At 38.1% G+C, this 15466-nt stretch overlaps 1 protein-coding gene across 4 annotated transcripts in view; it reads left to right on the top strand.

The window, feature by feature from the left end:
• Nucleotides 1-15466, top strand: part of LOC307180005 (uncharacterized protein) — a 129649-nt gene that overhangs the window by 22031 nt on the left and 92152 nt on the right. For 3 of the 4 annotated variants that reach the window (XM_079909957.1, XM_079909959.1, XM_079909958.1), the window contains exon 2: nt 10862-10970. The exons of the other annotated variant lie outside the window; for it this stretch is intronic. In XM_079909957.1, coding sequence (XP_079766083.1) covers nt 10930-10970 — 41 coding nt within the window. In that variant the 5' untranslated portion in view covers nt 10862-10929. The remainder of the gene's footprint in view (nt 1-10861; nt 10971-15466) is intronic. 4 annotated transcript variants of the gene reach the window in all.

Below are 15466 nucleotides of genomic sequence, written 5' to 3'. Positions count from 1 at the left end.
ATTTAATTCTATCTACCCTCTTGAAAAAATGATCTATTGATGTCTGGGTAGTAGCTCTTTTCTTCTCATCATAGATGACAAGGTAGCACTAGATTGCATTCTGAATGGCTGCTACTGCCACCTTTGGGTACTATTCTAGGTTTGGGTCCTGTGCCTCAAAATCTAACAGTGCTTCCTCAAATAAAGGAGATCCCCTTGCCATTTTCTGTGTCATGAATCTCTTCAGTTCTTCACTTACTTCTTCTTCCTCCTGCCCCTCTTCATCCTTTCTCTGGGCCTCCAATTCCATCAGGTCTTCATTAGTAAGCTCCTCATGTTGCACAGCAAGGAGTTTAGTGAAATCGTCCTCTTGCAGACCTAGCTCCAGCTTCTCACTGAGGGTCACTACGTTGCTGAAGACCTCTTCGCACTTCTGATCTACCTTCTCAAATCCACAAAAATCATGGACAAACTGTGGGCAAATGTTCTTCCAAACCACATTCATGGTGACCACCATACACTCACACCATGCAAAGTCAATGTTTTTTAAGGTCTTGTAGATGTTATAGTCCTTCCAAAATTGTCCCTAGGTTGTTCCTGATTTGTCACTTACCTTTACTGTCTGACAAAAAATGTGACATAAATAATATTTCTTGAAAGTCACTATAACTCCCTGATCCATAGGTTGGATGAGCAATGTAGTATTTGGTGACAGATGCACTACTTTGACGTTGGGATGAAAGTCATCCATGAATGGGGGGTGGCCCAGAACATTGTTGAGCAGCAAAAGAATGTTTTGCTGGGACGTCATTCTCCAAGCAATATTTCTCTACATCTGGGATAAAGTGGTGGCAAAACCAGTCCTGGAACGTGGCCTGTGTAATCCAGGCTTTGGGGTTACTCTTCCACACAACAGGAAGAGAGCCCTTGGCTATGTTTTTAAGGGCTCTTGGCTTCTCTGAATGATAAACTAAGAGAGGCTTCAGCTTCATATCACTGGAAGCATTGCCACCAAACAACAGTTAGCCTGTCCTTTGCTGCTTTATAGCCTGGCATCAACTTTTCCTCCTTACTGATGTAACTTCGGTCCAGTATCCTCTTCCAGTACAGTTGTTTCTCATCCACATTAAAAACCTGCTTGGGTAAATACACCCCATCATCAATAATTTCTCAAAGTGTTTCCGGAAGTTCCTGGACAGCTACCCTATCTGCACTTGCTGCCTCTCCACTTACTTTTACATTGTGAAGGTTGGCTCTAGCCTTGAACCGATGAAACCAGCCATGGCTGGCATTAAAAGATGTGCCCTCTGATTCTTTGCCATATTTCTTCTTCAAATCTTCATAAAGGCCTTTAGCTTTCTCTTGAATCAGCATTAAGCTGAGCAGGACTCAGTGCTGATGTTGATCCTGCATCCGCACACTGAGAAGTTTCTCCATCTCCTCCATCACTTTTCCATGCTTCTTCGATATTTTGTCAACATCGTTGGCACAGCAGACTTCACATGTTCCATGATCTTGTCCTTGTTCTTTAGATTCATGCCAATGATTGAATGATTCATGTTATAAGAATGTGCGGTGTCTAACATCTTTTTGCCTTGCTCCACTCTCTCAATTACTTTCACTTTTGTTTCCATCATTATCGCTTGGCACTTCTTAACAGTACCAGCTACATCACCGCTGCTTGTACGCTTGCTTCCAGACATCTTGGACTTGAAATAAAAGTACTGTACTACTGTACTCTATACAGTACTGTAAAGCACACAAAAGCACAACCACTTATAGAGGATGCATGCACGTGACAATGTATGCCAGGCACGTGAACTAACTTACATGATTGGACATGTGAATGGATGTTTGCATCTTTGAAAGTTTGCAACTTGAAGGTTCATATGTAAGTGACTTACTGTATTTGTACTGCCTTGGGAGAACTACCTAGGAGAACTTTGGTATGATTTATGTCAGAGAATGTTTTGCTTATGTTCTCTTCTAGGAGTTTTAAGGTGTCATATCTTATATTTAAGCATACAAGCCGTTTTGAGTTTATTTTTGTGTATGGTGTGAGGGTATGTTCTGACTTCACTGATTTGCATACGGCTGTCCAACTTTCAAAACACCACTTGCTGAAGAGACTGTCTTTTCCCCATTGTATATTCTTGCCTCCTTTGTCGAAGGTTAATTGACCATAAGTGTGTGGGTTTATTTCTGGGCTCTCTATTCCATTCCATTGATCCGTGCATCTCTTTCTGTGCCAATACCATGCGGTTTTCATTACTGTAACTTTGTAGTATTGTGTGAAGTTTAAGAGGCTTATGCCTCCTGCTTTCTTCTTTTTCCTCAGGATTGTGTTGACAGTTCTGACTTTTTATGGTTCCAGATACATTTTAGGATTATTTGTTCTAGTTCTGGGGAAAGTGTCATGGGCAATTTGATAGGAATCACATTAAATCTGTAGATTGCTTTGGGTAGTATAGCCATTTTAACACTATTACTTCTTCCCGTCCAAGAGCATGGGATGTCTTTGCATTTCTTTGGATCATCTTCAGTTTCCTTTACTAATGTTTTGTAGTTCTCAGCATATAAGTCTTTCACCTCCTTGGTGAGGTTTATTCATAAGTATTTTATTTTTTTGATGCCATTTTAAAAAGTATTGCTTGTTTACATTCCCTTTCTGATACTTCATTGTTAGTGTAAAGAAATGCAACCAGGGACTTCCCTGGTGGCTCCATGGTTGAGAATTCGCCTGCCAATACAGGGGACATGGGTTTGAGCCCTGGTGCAGGAAGATCTCACATGCCATGGAACAGCTAAACCTGTGCTCCACAACTACTTAGCCTGCACTCGAGAGCCCGTGAGCCAGAACTACTGAGTCCGTGTGCCACAACTACTTAAGCCCGCATGCCTAGAGCCTGTGCTCTGCAACAAGAGAAGCCACTGCAATGAGAACCCTGCGCACCACAACGAAGGCTAACCCCCACTGGCCACAACTAGAGAAAGCCCGTGCACAGCAATGAAGACCTAATGCAGCCAGAATAAATTAAAAAAAGAAAAACAAAGAAATACAACCAATTTATGTATGTTAATCTTGTATCCTGCTACTTTGTTGAATTTGTTTATCAGTTCTAGTAGTTTTTCTGTGGAATTTTTAGGGTTTCCTTTATATATATTATCATGTTATCTGCATATAATGACAACTTTACCTCTTTTCAATTTGGTTAGATTTTATTTCTTTTTCTTGTCTGATTGTTGTGGCTAGGACTTCCAATACTATGTTGAAGAGAAGAGGTGAGAGTGGGCATCCTTGTCTTGTTCCAGATTTTAGCGGGAAGGCTTTCAGCTTGTGAACATTGAGTATTATATTGGCTGTGGGTTTTTCATAAATAGCTTTTATTATGTTGAGATATGTTTCCTCTATACCCACTTTGGTAAGCGTTTTTATCGTGAATGGATATTGAAGTTTTTCAAATGCTTTTTCAGCATCTATTGAGATGATCATTTGTTTTGTGTTTTTCCTTTGTTGATGGGGTGTATCATGTTGATTGATTTGCATATGTTGAAACAACTTTGTGACACTGGGGTGAATCAAATTTCGTCATGGTGTATGATCCTCTTATGTGTTGTCAGATTCGGTTTTCTAATATTCAGTTGAGAATTTTTGCATCTATATTTATCAAAGATATTGGCCTGCAATTTTCTTTTTTGGTAGTGTCTTTCTGTGTGTGTGTGTGTGTGTGTTTTAAGTCTTTATTGAATTTGTTACAATATTGCTTCTGTTTTATGTTTTGGTTTCTTGTTTGTGAGGCATGTGGGATCTTAGCTCCACGACCAGGGATCGAACCCACACCCCCTGCCCTGGAAGGTGAAATCTTAACTACAGGACCACCAGAAAAGTCCCTTTCTGTTTTTGTTTTTGTTTTTTTTAAGTAAATTTATTTCCTTCTTTATTTTTGGATGCATTGGGTCTTCTTTGCTGTGCACGGGCTCTTTCTTGTTGTGGTGAGTGGGAGTTACTCTTCATTGTGGTGTGCAGGCTGTTTATTGCGGTGGCTTCTATTGTTGCAGAGCATGGGCTCTAGGTGCCCAGGCTTCAGTAGTTGTGGTTTGTGGGCTGTAGAGCGCAGGCTCAGTAGTTGTGGCACACAGGCTTAGTTGCTCCGTGGCATGTGGGATCTTCCCGGACCAGGACTCGAACCTATGTCCCCTGAATTGGCAGATGGATTCTTAACCACTGTGCCACCAGGGAAGTCCCCCCCACAGCATCTGGTTTTGATATCAGGGTGATGGTGGCTTCATAGAATGTCTTTGGAAGTATTCCTTACTCTTCAGTCTTTTCGAAGAGTTTGAGAAGAATCAGTGTAAGTTCTGCTTTGTATATTTGGTAGAATTTGCCTGTGAAACCATCTGATCCTGGACTTTTGTTGGTAGGGAGTTTTTTTAAATGACAGATTCTATTTTGCTTTTAGTGATCAGTCTTTTCAAGTTATCCATTTCTTCTTGATTCAGTTTTGTTCGGCTGTAAAAAAAAAAAACAACATATAGTTTTAGGTTATGTTAGCACCTAAATACTTACCATGTATTAGACCACAAAAGAGCAAAGAAAAAAATATTAAAATATTATTTCAAATAGAAAAAGTATTGAAATATTTTTAAGAAATTGGGATAATAATACTAATTACAATAATGACAAATTGTTCTGGACTTAAAGACTACTTTATTTAAGATGCATATTACATGCATATTGTTTTATTGTTTTTCAATACATGGAATGTTTTCTCCTTTCTAATGTAATTCTTTTATTTTATGTGTATATTGTAGAAAAAATTTAGTTGCACATAATATAAAAAATTACACTTTAATAGGAGATATTAATCCATTTACATTTACTATAGTACTGAAATACTTAGGTTTAGAGTTACCATGTTATTGAGTGCTCTTTTTTATTTATTTATTTTTAAGAAAGATTTAATTTGGGGGGGCATAAATTATTTATTTATTTATTTTTAACATCTTTATTGGACTATAATTGCTTTACAATGGTGTGTTAGTTTCTGCTTTATAACAAAGTGAATCAGCTATACATATACATATATCCCCATATCTCCTCCCTCTTGGGTCTCCCTGCCACCCCTCTAAGTGATCACAAAGCACTGAGCTGATCTCCCTGTGCTATGAAGCTCTTTCCTACTAGCTAACTATTTTATATTTGGTAGTATATATAAGTCCATGCCACTCTCTCACTTCATCCCAGCTTACCCTTCCCCCTCCGCATGTCCTCAAGTCCATTCTCTCTGTCTGCATCTTTATTCCTGTCCTGCCCCTAGGTTCTTCCCAACTATTTTTTTTCTTTTTTTTAGATTCCATATATATGTGTTATCATACAGTATTTGTTTTTCTCTCTCTGACTTACTTCACTCTGTATGACAGACTCTAGGTCCATCCACCTCACTACAAATAACTCAATTTCATTTCTTTTTATGGCTGAGTAATATTCCATTGTATATTGAAGATGTGCAACTTCCTCTTTATCCATTCATCTGTTGATGGACACTTAGGTTGCTTCCATGTCCTGGCTATTGCAAATAGAGCTGCAATGAACATTGTGGAATATGACTCTTTTTGAATTATGGTTTTCTCCAGGTATATGCCCAGTAGTGGGATTGCCGTGTCTTATGGTAGTTCTATATTTAGTTTTTTAAGGAACCTCCATACTGTTCTCCATAGTGGCTGTATCCGTGTATATTCCCACCAACCGTTCCAGAGGGTTCCCTTTTCTCCACACCTCTGCAGAATTTATTGTTTGTAGATTTTTTTGATGATGGCCATTCTTACCTGTGTGTGGTGATACCTCATTGTAATTTTGATTTGCATTTCTGTAATGATCAGTGATGTTGAGAATTCTTTCATGTGTTTGTTGGCAATCTGTATATCTTCTTTGGAGAAATGTCTATTTAGGTCTTCTGTCCATTTATGGATTGGGTTGTTTGTTTTTTTTGATATTGAGCTGCTTGGGCTGCTTGTAAAGTTTGGAGATTAATCCTTTGTCAGTTGCTTCGTTGGCAAATATGTCCTCCCATTGTGGGGGTTGTCTTTTCGTCTTGTTTACATTTTCCTTTGCTGTGCAAAAGCTTTTAAGTCGCATTAGGTCCCATTTGTTTATTTTTCTTTTTATTTCCATTTTCTAGGAGGTGGGTCAAAAAGGATCTTGCTGTGATTGATGTCATAGAGTGTTCTGCCTATGTTTTCCTCTAAGAGTTTTACAGTGTCTGGCCTTACATTTAGGTCTTTAATCCATTTTGAGTTTATTTTTGTGTATGGTGTTAGGGAGTCTTCTAATTTCATTCTTTTATCTGTAGCTGTCCAGTTTTCCCAGCACCACTTATTGAAGAGGCTGTGATTTCTCCATTGTATATTCTTGCCTCCTTTATTAAAAAATAAGGTGACCATATGTGTATGGGTTTATCTCTGGGCTTTCTCTCCTGTTCCATCAATCTATATTTCTGTTTTTTGTGCCGGTACCATACTGTTTTGATTACTGTAGCTTTGTAGTATAATCTGAAGTCAGGGAGCCTGATTCCTCCAGCTCTGTTTTTCTTCTCAAGATTGCTTTGGCTGTTTGGGTTTTTTTGTTTCCATACAAATTGTGAAATTTTTTGTTCTAGTTCTCTGAAAAATGCCATTGGTAGTTTGATAGGGATTGCATTGAATCTGTAGATTGCTTGGGGTAGTATAGTCATTTTCACAATGTTGATTCTTCCAACCCAAGAACATGGTATATCTCTCTATCTGTTTGTGTCATCTTTGATTTCTTTCACCAGTGTCTTATAATTTTCTGAGTAAATGTCTTTTGTCTCCTTAGGTAGGTTTATTCCTAGGTATTTTATTCTTTTTGTTGCAGTGGTAAATGGGAGTGTTTCCCTAATTTCTGTTTCAGATTTTTCATCTTTAGTATATAGGAATGAAAGAGATACCTGTACATTAATTTTGTATCCTGCAACCTTACCAAATTCATTGATTAACTCTGGTAGGTTTTTGGTAGCATCTTTAGGATTCTCTATGTATTGTATCATGTCATCTGCAAACAGTGACAGCTTAACTTCTTGTTTTCCGATTTGGATTCCTTTTATTTCTTTTTCTTCTCTGATTGCTGTAGCTAAAACTTCCAAAAGTGTGTTGAATAATAGTGGTGAGAGTGGACAACCTTGTATTGTTCCTGATCTTGGTGGAAATGTTTTCACTTTTTCACCATTGAGAGTGTTGTTGGCTCTGGGTTTGTCATATATGGCCTTTATTATGTTGAGGAAAGTTCCCTCTGCGCCTACTTCCTGGAGAGTTTTTGTCATAAGTGGGTGTTTAATATTGTTGAAAGAATTTTCTGCATCTATTGAGATGATCATATGGTTTTTATCCTTCAGTTTTTTAATATGGTGTATCACATTGATTTGCATGTATTGAAGAAACCTTGCATCCCTGGGATAAACCCCACTTGATCATGGTGTATGATCCTTATAATGTGCTGTTGGATTCTGTTTGCTAGTATTTTGTTGAAGATTTTTGCATCTATGTTCATCAGTGATATTGGCCTGTAGTTTTCTTTCTTTGTGACATCTTTGTCTGGTTTTGGTATCAGGGAGATGGTGGTCTCATAGAATAAGTTTGGGAGAGTTCTTCCCTCTGCTATATTTTGGAAGAGTTTGAGAAGGACAGGTGTTAGCTCTTCTCTAAATGTTTGATAGAATTTGCCTGTGAAGCCATCTGGTCCTGGGCTTTCGTTTATTGGAAGATTTTAAATCACAGTCTCAATTTCAGTGCTTGTGATTTGTCTGTTTATAGTTTCTATTTCTTCCTGGTTCAGTCTTGGAAGGTTGTGCTTTTCTAAGAATTTGTCCATTTCTTCCAGGTTGTCCATTTTATTGGCATAGAGCTGCTTGCAGTAATCTCTCATGATCCTTTGTATTTCTGCAGTGTCAGTTGTTACTGCTCCTTTTTCATTTCTAATTCTATTGATTTGAGTCTTCTGCCTTTTTTTCTTGATGAGTCTGGCTAATGGTTTATCAATTTTGTTTATCTTCTCAAAGAACCAGCTTTTTGTTTTTTTTCATCTTTGCTGTTGTTTCCTTCGTTTCTTTTTCATTTATTTCTGATCTCATCTTTATGATTTCTTTCCTCTGCTGACTTTGGTTTTTTTTTTTTCTTTCTCTAATTGCTTTAGGTGTAAGTTCAGGTTGTTTATTTGAGATGTTTCTTGTATCTTGAGGTGGGATTGTATTTCTATAAACTTCACTCTTAGAACTGCTTTTGCTGAGTCCCATAGGTATTGGTTCGTCATGTTTTCATTGTCAGTTGTTTCTAGGTATTTTTTTATTTCTTCTTTGATTTCTTCATTGATCTCTTGGTTATTAAGTAGTGTATTGTTTAGCATCCATGTGTTTGTATTTTTTTACAGATTTTTTCCTGTAATTGATATCTAGTCTGATAGCATTGTGGTTGGAAAAGATACTTGATATGATTTCAATTTTCTTAAATTTACCAAGGCTTGATTTGTGACCCAAGATATGATCTATCCTGGAGAATGTTCCACGAGCACTTGAGAAAAAGTGTATTGTGTTGTTTTTGGATGGAATGTCCTATAAATATCAATTAAGTCCATCTTGTTTAATGTATCATTTAAAGCTTGTGTTTCCTTATTTATTTTCATTTTGGATGATCTGCTAATTGGTGAAAGAGAGGTGCTAAAGTCCCCTACTATGATTCTGTTACTGTTGATTTCCCCTTTTAAGGCTGTAAGCATTTGCCTTATGTATTGAGGTGCTTCTATGTTGGGTGCATATCTTCTTCTTGGGTTGATCCCTTGATCATTATGTAGTGACCTTCTTTGTCTCCTGCAGTAGTCTTTATTTTAAAGTCTTTTTTGTCTGATATGAGAATGCTAATCTAGCTTTCTTTTGATTTCCATTTGCATGGAGTATCTTATTCCATCCCCTCACTTTCAGTCTGTATGTGTCCCTAGGTCTGAAGTGGGTCTCTTGTAGACCCCATATATACCAGTTGTGTTTTCAGATCTATCCAGCCAGTCTGTGTCTTTTGGTTGGAGCATTTAATCCATTTACATTTAAGCTAATTATTGATATGTATGTTCTTATTACCATTTTCTTAATTGTTTTGGGTTTGTTATTGTAGGTCTTTTCCTTCTCTTGTGTTTCCTACCTAGAGAAGTTCCTTTAGCATTTGTTGTAAAGCTGGTTTGGTGGTGCTGAATTCTCTTAGCTTTTGCTTGTCTGTAAAGGTTTTAACTTCTCTGTCGAATCTGAATGAGATCCTTGCTGGGTCGATTAATCTTGGTTGTAGCTTTTTCCCTTTCATCACTTTAAATATGTCCTGCCAGTCCCTTCTGCCTTGCAGAGTTTCTGCTGAAAGGTCAGCTGCAACCTCATGGCAATTCCCTTGTGTGTTATCTGTCCCTTGCTGCTTTTAATATTTTTTCTTTGTATTTAATTTTTGATAGTTTGATTAATATATGTTTTGGCGTGTTTCTCCTTGGGTTTATCTTGTATGGGATTCTGTGCTTCCTGGACTTGATTAACGATTTCCTTTCCCATATTAGGGAAGTTTTCAATTATAATCTCTTCAAATATCTTCTCAGTCTCTTTCTTTTTCTCTTCTACTTCTGGGACCCCTATATTCGAATGTTGGTGTGGTTAATGTTGTCCCAGAGGTGTCTCAGATTGTCCTCAATTCTTTTCATTCTTTTTTTTTTATTCTGCTCTGCAGTAGTTATTTCCACTATTTTATCTTCCAGGTCATTCATCCATTCTTCTGCCTCAGTTACTCTGCTATTGTTTCCTTCTAGAGAATTTTTAATTCCATTTATTGTGTTACTCATCATTGTTTGTTTGCTCTTTAGTTCTTCTAGGTCCTTGTTAAATGTTTCTTGTATATTCTCAATTCCAGTTCCAGGATTTGGGATCATCTTTGCTATCATTACTCTGAATTCTTTTTCAGGTAGACTGCCTATTTCCTCTACATTTGTTTGTTCTGGTGGGATCTTACCTTGCTCCTTCATCTGTTGTGTGTTTCTCTGTCTTATTTGGCTTTCGGGACTGTGTTTGGGTTCTCCTTTTCACAGCCTGCAGATTCGTAGTTCCCATTGTTTTTGCTGTCTGCCCCCAGTGGCTAAGGTTGGTTCGGTGGGTTGTGTAGGCTTTCTGGTGGAGGGCACTGGTGCCTGTTTTCTGGTGGGTGTGTCTGGATCTTGTCTTTCTGTTGCGCAGGTCCGCATCCGGTGGTGTGTTTTGGGATGTGTGTGACCTTATTATGATTTTACGCAGCCTCTCTGCCAGTGGGTGGGCCTGCATTCCTGTCTTGCTAGTTGTTTGGCATGTGGTGTCCAGCACTGGATCTTGCTTGTCTTTGAGTGGAGCTCGGTCTTAGTGTTGAGACAAATATCTATGGGATAGCTTTTGCCGTTTGATATTACAAGGTTCCGGAGGTCTCTGGTAGACCAATGTCCTGAACTCAGCTCTCCCACCTCAGAGGCACAGGCTTGACACCCGGCCGGAGCACCAAGACCCTGTCAGCCACATGGCTGGGGGTGAGAGCAAGAGGTAGCTTTGCTACATCTCAAAGAACACCAATGGGATTCACTGACCATTTTGTCTCCAGAAGTGAAGAAAACAAAAGTCAGTCTTTGGCGAGTCAGCCAGTTTGGTAGCCAGCCTCCAAGATGGCCCTAATCATCCCCTAATTATCTCCCAGTCTTCATGCACCTATGTGGCTCCTCACACTTGAAAAGTGCTGACTGTTTAACTAATAAGACATTGCAGAAATGACAGAGTGCAGCTTCCAAAGGTATAAAAGTCATTGCAGCTTCTGCTTTGGTTTCTGCTAGATCACTCATCCTGGGGTAAGCCAGCTGCCATGTCATGAGGACACTCAAGCAGCCCTAAGGAGAGATCCATGTGGCAAGGAACTGAGACCTCTTACCTACAGCCACGTGAGTGAGTCATCTCAGAAGTCAAAAGATTTAATTTTATTTGTTTTTGGTTGTGTTGGGTCTTTGTTGCTGCACAGGTTTTCTCTAGTTGTGTCAAGCAGGGGTTACTCATCGTTGTGGTGCACGGGCTTCTCCTTGCGGTCATTTCTCTTGTTGTGGAGTATGGGCTGTAGGTGCATGGCCTTCAGTAGTTGTGTCATGCAGGCTCAATAGTTGTTGCTTGCAGGCTGTAGAGCGCAGGCTCAGTAGTTGTGGTACACGTGCTTAGTTGCTCTGTGGAATGTGGGATCTTCCCAGACCAGGGATTGAACCCCTGTCCCCTGCATTGGCAGGCAAATTCTTACCCACTGTGCCACCAGGGAAGTCCAGTGTGCTCTTTTTTAAACCTAGTCTGTTTTCATTATTTTCTATCTTAACGATTCTGTATTAAATTAAAAAAAATTCTCCTTTCTACTCCTCCTCTTTGAGGATTATATATGAAGAAGTATGTCTTATTTATTAATCTCAAATTTTCACCTTTTAAGAACTAATCACAATGTCAAGTATTTAATACCTTTCACTTCCACCTTGAAAAGCATGGATATTAAAGTGCTACTATAATTACCTTCCCTAGTCTATCTTTTTTACTTTTTGTTATGTATAAAAAACTAAAAACATGCATGGTTTGTAAGGAAATGACAAATTTCAGAAAATTCAGAATCTGAATACACTCCATACAGAGCTTATAGATAAAGACACAGAAAATTGCCAGATACTCAGAAGCCCCCTGGTCCCATTCTAGTGGCTCCCCTTAAGGTTTAATATTGTTCTGGTAAATAACAAAAAGATCACTTTACCTGTATTTTATATTTTGTATAAATGTAATGGCATAGTAAAATCACTTTTGGATTGGGCTTTTTTATTTTATGTTGTTTGTGAATATGCCTATATGGTTGCCTGTTGTTGTGATCATGCATTGCCACTGTTGCATAGGATTCCATAGTGTAAATATTTAACTATTAATTAATTTATTCCAATGTGTATTACAATATGAGTGATTTTCAGTTTGTGTCTATTGAGAATAGCACTGGTATATAAATTCTAGAACTTGAGCTTTGGTGGGGTGTGTATAAATTATTGTTCAGTATACATGTAGTAGTAAAATTTTCGAGTCATAGCTTTCATGTGTTTATCTTTTTAGATATTTCTAACAATTTTCAAAACATTTGTATGATTTTTCATCCTCATCAGCAGTGAATGAGATTCAAGGATTATACACATTCTTGTCAAACTTGATAATACCTGTCATTTTCATTTGAACTTTCTGGTTGGTGAGTGATAATTCCAGGTATCACTTTTTTGCATTTAATTGACTACTAAGAAGCAAAGCATCTTTTGACATGTTTACTTAACATTCTGTACTCTCTTTTTTGAAATATCTTTTGGTATATTTTCCCCATTTTTGCTATTACATTATCTTCTTATTGAAGACTTCTTTTTTTTTAACATCTGAAGACTTCTTATTTATGAGTTTTTTATATATGCTTGATATGAGTTCTTCTCTCTTTCTGTCCTTCTCTTTCTTTAGATGAGTGTCAGTTTTTAATGTTCATAACATCTAATTTGTTATTTTCCTCTTTATTTAGTCTTATTTCTATTTACTTATGTAGTCTTCTTATCTGTAGCAGAACACATTATTTATTATAAACCACAAAAATGTTTTTGTTTCTTCAATAAATCTAATTATTAAGCTTTAAATTTAACTTTCTAAACTAAATATGTTGTATCATAGTGAGTATTAATTTTTCTATGACAGCTGAAAGGTTACATTCATTCAGAAAATGTTGTATTCAGCTTTCTTTTCATTTGCTCCTACTTCTCATTGATTCACAGAGGTAAATATCACTTCATCCATGGATCTGACTTTTCTCTGATGTCTCATGATCATTCCCACTAATTCTTCTTGCCTCCTGAAATCTTTAACCATCCCATTATTCCACAAAAGCAAAAACCTTCCTTGGGCCTTTTTCCTCAGAAGATTGATTATTCTCACATTTTAAATGGGAGATTGAAATAAGTTAGGAGAAAATACCACAAGGGTCTCTCTTTTTTTTTTCACATCCTGTATCAGCCTCTGCTTGCACTCTCTGTTCAAAGATTTTTGTACAACACATTGATGGAAGATGCCAGTTTCTCTCATTGGGGCAAAAGACAGATTAATTACCTGACAAATAAAATAAAGACAGTGTCTTGCTCTGTTCAAATGTTGGACAGGATTGCTTGCATCCTAATTTAAAAGTTTCAGGTGACTGAAGCTTAAGATTCCTAAGCTTTAATCCATACTTGCACCATGCACGGCACCCAACAGGACTGCTTTACATCACCCCATGAGACTTGTGTGTGCAAGTGGAACAGATAATATAAAACTACTGCTGTCTTTTTGTGTCATAAAAATGATTTTTTGTCTCATTTAAAATATTTTTTTCTAAAATCCAAAAACGTGTCAGGCTAAAATACTGGAATTTCAAATATGGTAAAATCTAAGACCCTTCAAATTTCTTTCCAGTTTTGGTGATGATGGGATGCCATCAGAGATATGACTTCATTAAACACAGTAGCTAAGATTCCTTCATAGGCCTGATAGGGGAATATGAAAATAATCCTTGGAAAAATCTGGACATTCTCTAGTTCTCCAGTATTGGTTAAGATGGTAGTAAGGGCCCTTCATTGTCCTATATGTGAATGCAGATCAATTGTGAGAGGTGGGGATAAAACAAGCAGCCTAAATATCCTTTATGTTTGTTTGTTGTACTACTAGTAGAAAGAGGAAGGGTCAACATGTCACCATGGTTGATATAGCAAATAAGCTGCTTGAAACTACACAGAAACGTACCTGCTTGTATTTTCTGTGCAGTTACCCTCTCTTTTGGTGTGCCCTGATACCTCCCTCACGTTATGTACCAACACCAGCAGCATTAAGCAGAAATCCAAAGAAATCTATTCTTTGGAATTATGAGGAAGGGAAGAGTCGAAATTCTTTTTTTTTTTTTTTTTTTTCCGGTACGCGGGCCTCTCACTGTTGTGGCCTCTCCCGTTGCAGAACACAGGCTCCGGACGCGCAGGCTCAGCGGCCATGGCTCACGGGCCTAGCCGCTGTGCGGCATGTGGGATCTTCCTGGACCAGGGCACGAACCCATGTCCCCTGCATTGGCAGGCGGACTGTCAACCACTGTGCCACCAGGGAAGCCAAAGTCAAAAATTTTATAGCATGCTTTATACAAGTATACACGTCACCATCCTTATCTGTGTGATGCCATGCATGGAGGGTCAGTAGGTTCAGGGGATTCTGGAAGCACCAAGGTCTGTGGGGTTAATCACAGCTGCATTCATGGACAGTAAAAGAGAAGGGCCTTATCTTGGTCACTTTCTCAATGCTAGTAGCTACAGAAAGAAGAGGGCAGCAGACATCTAAGGAGAAGAGCCAACATTAAATGAAATGTCCTAATTACTCTAGGCAACCTCTCATGATAGCCTCCCATAGCTCCTCAAATCCCTACATCCTTGCACAACGGATAGTGTAATACTACTGGAGCGTGTGACTGCAGATTAACATTATTTTTGTTAAAAAAAAATAGGTTCAAGTGATAGGGTTTGAAAAGCGTTCCCAGTGCGAAGGAAACTACTATAACAATGTGGACAGAACCCTTTGGATGGATTCATCATGTTTTTGTGGGGGTTTTTTTGCTGCCTCAGAATCTGTAGTAGAGTTTGGTGTGTTCCATGATGCATTCCCGCTTCTTATAAGTTTTAGATGGAATACCCCATTAGGAAGAAGTGCATGTAAGGAAGATTAGTGAGTCAAACTCCTCTGCCCTCTGTCAGCAGTGGGTGCAAAGGGATTTAGACCAAGTGCTTTCATCCTTTGATGTGCAAAGTTTTCACTATATGAACGATGTTTTGTTTGTTTGCAAGTCAGGAGCCTTAGTCTCAATATCCCTGTTTAAAAAGTGTTATCACATGTCTGACAGAAAGAATTGCTGATGATACTGGAAAAAATTGAGAGTTATCCTGAACAATTAAGGGTTTTGTAGCAAGATGGACGGACCTAGAGATTGTTAAACTGAGTGAAGCAAGTCAGACACAGAGAGACAGATACCATATGATATTGCTTATATGAGGAATCTAAAAAAAAAGGTACAAATGAACTTATTTACACAACAGAAATAGAGTTATGGATATAGAAAACAAACTTATCGTTACCATGGGGTAAGTGAGGAAGGGATAAATTGGGATAGTGGGACTGACATATACACACTACTATAAAATAGATAAGTATTGATAAGGACCTGCTTTATAGCACAGGGAACTCTACTCAATGGTCTGTACTGGCCTATATGGGAAAAGAATCTTAAAAAAAACCAAGGGTTTGGGGATGATATAATAAATATAAATGTGCAAACCTTTAACATGAAAGGAAAAATCAGTGAACTCTGTGGTCCCTGTCATGGTGTAAACACTTTG

The sequence above is a fragment of the Stenella coeruleoalba genome, assembly GCF_951394435.1.
Source record: "Stenella coeruleoalba genome assembly, chromosome: 2".
Lineage (NCBI taxonomy): Eukaryota > Metazoa > Chordata > Mammalia > Artiodactyla > Delphinidae > Stenella > Stenella coeruleoalba.
This window is presented reverse-complemented; position numbering and strand designations above follow the sequence as displayed.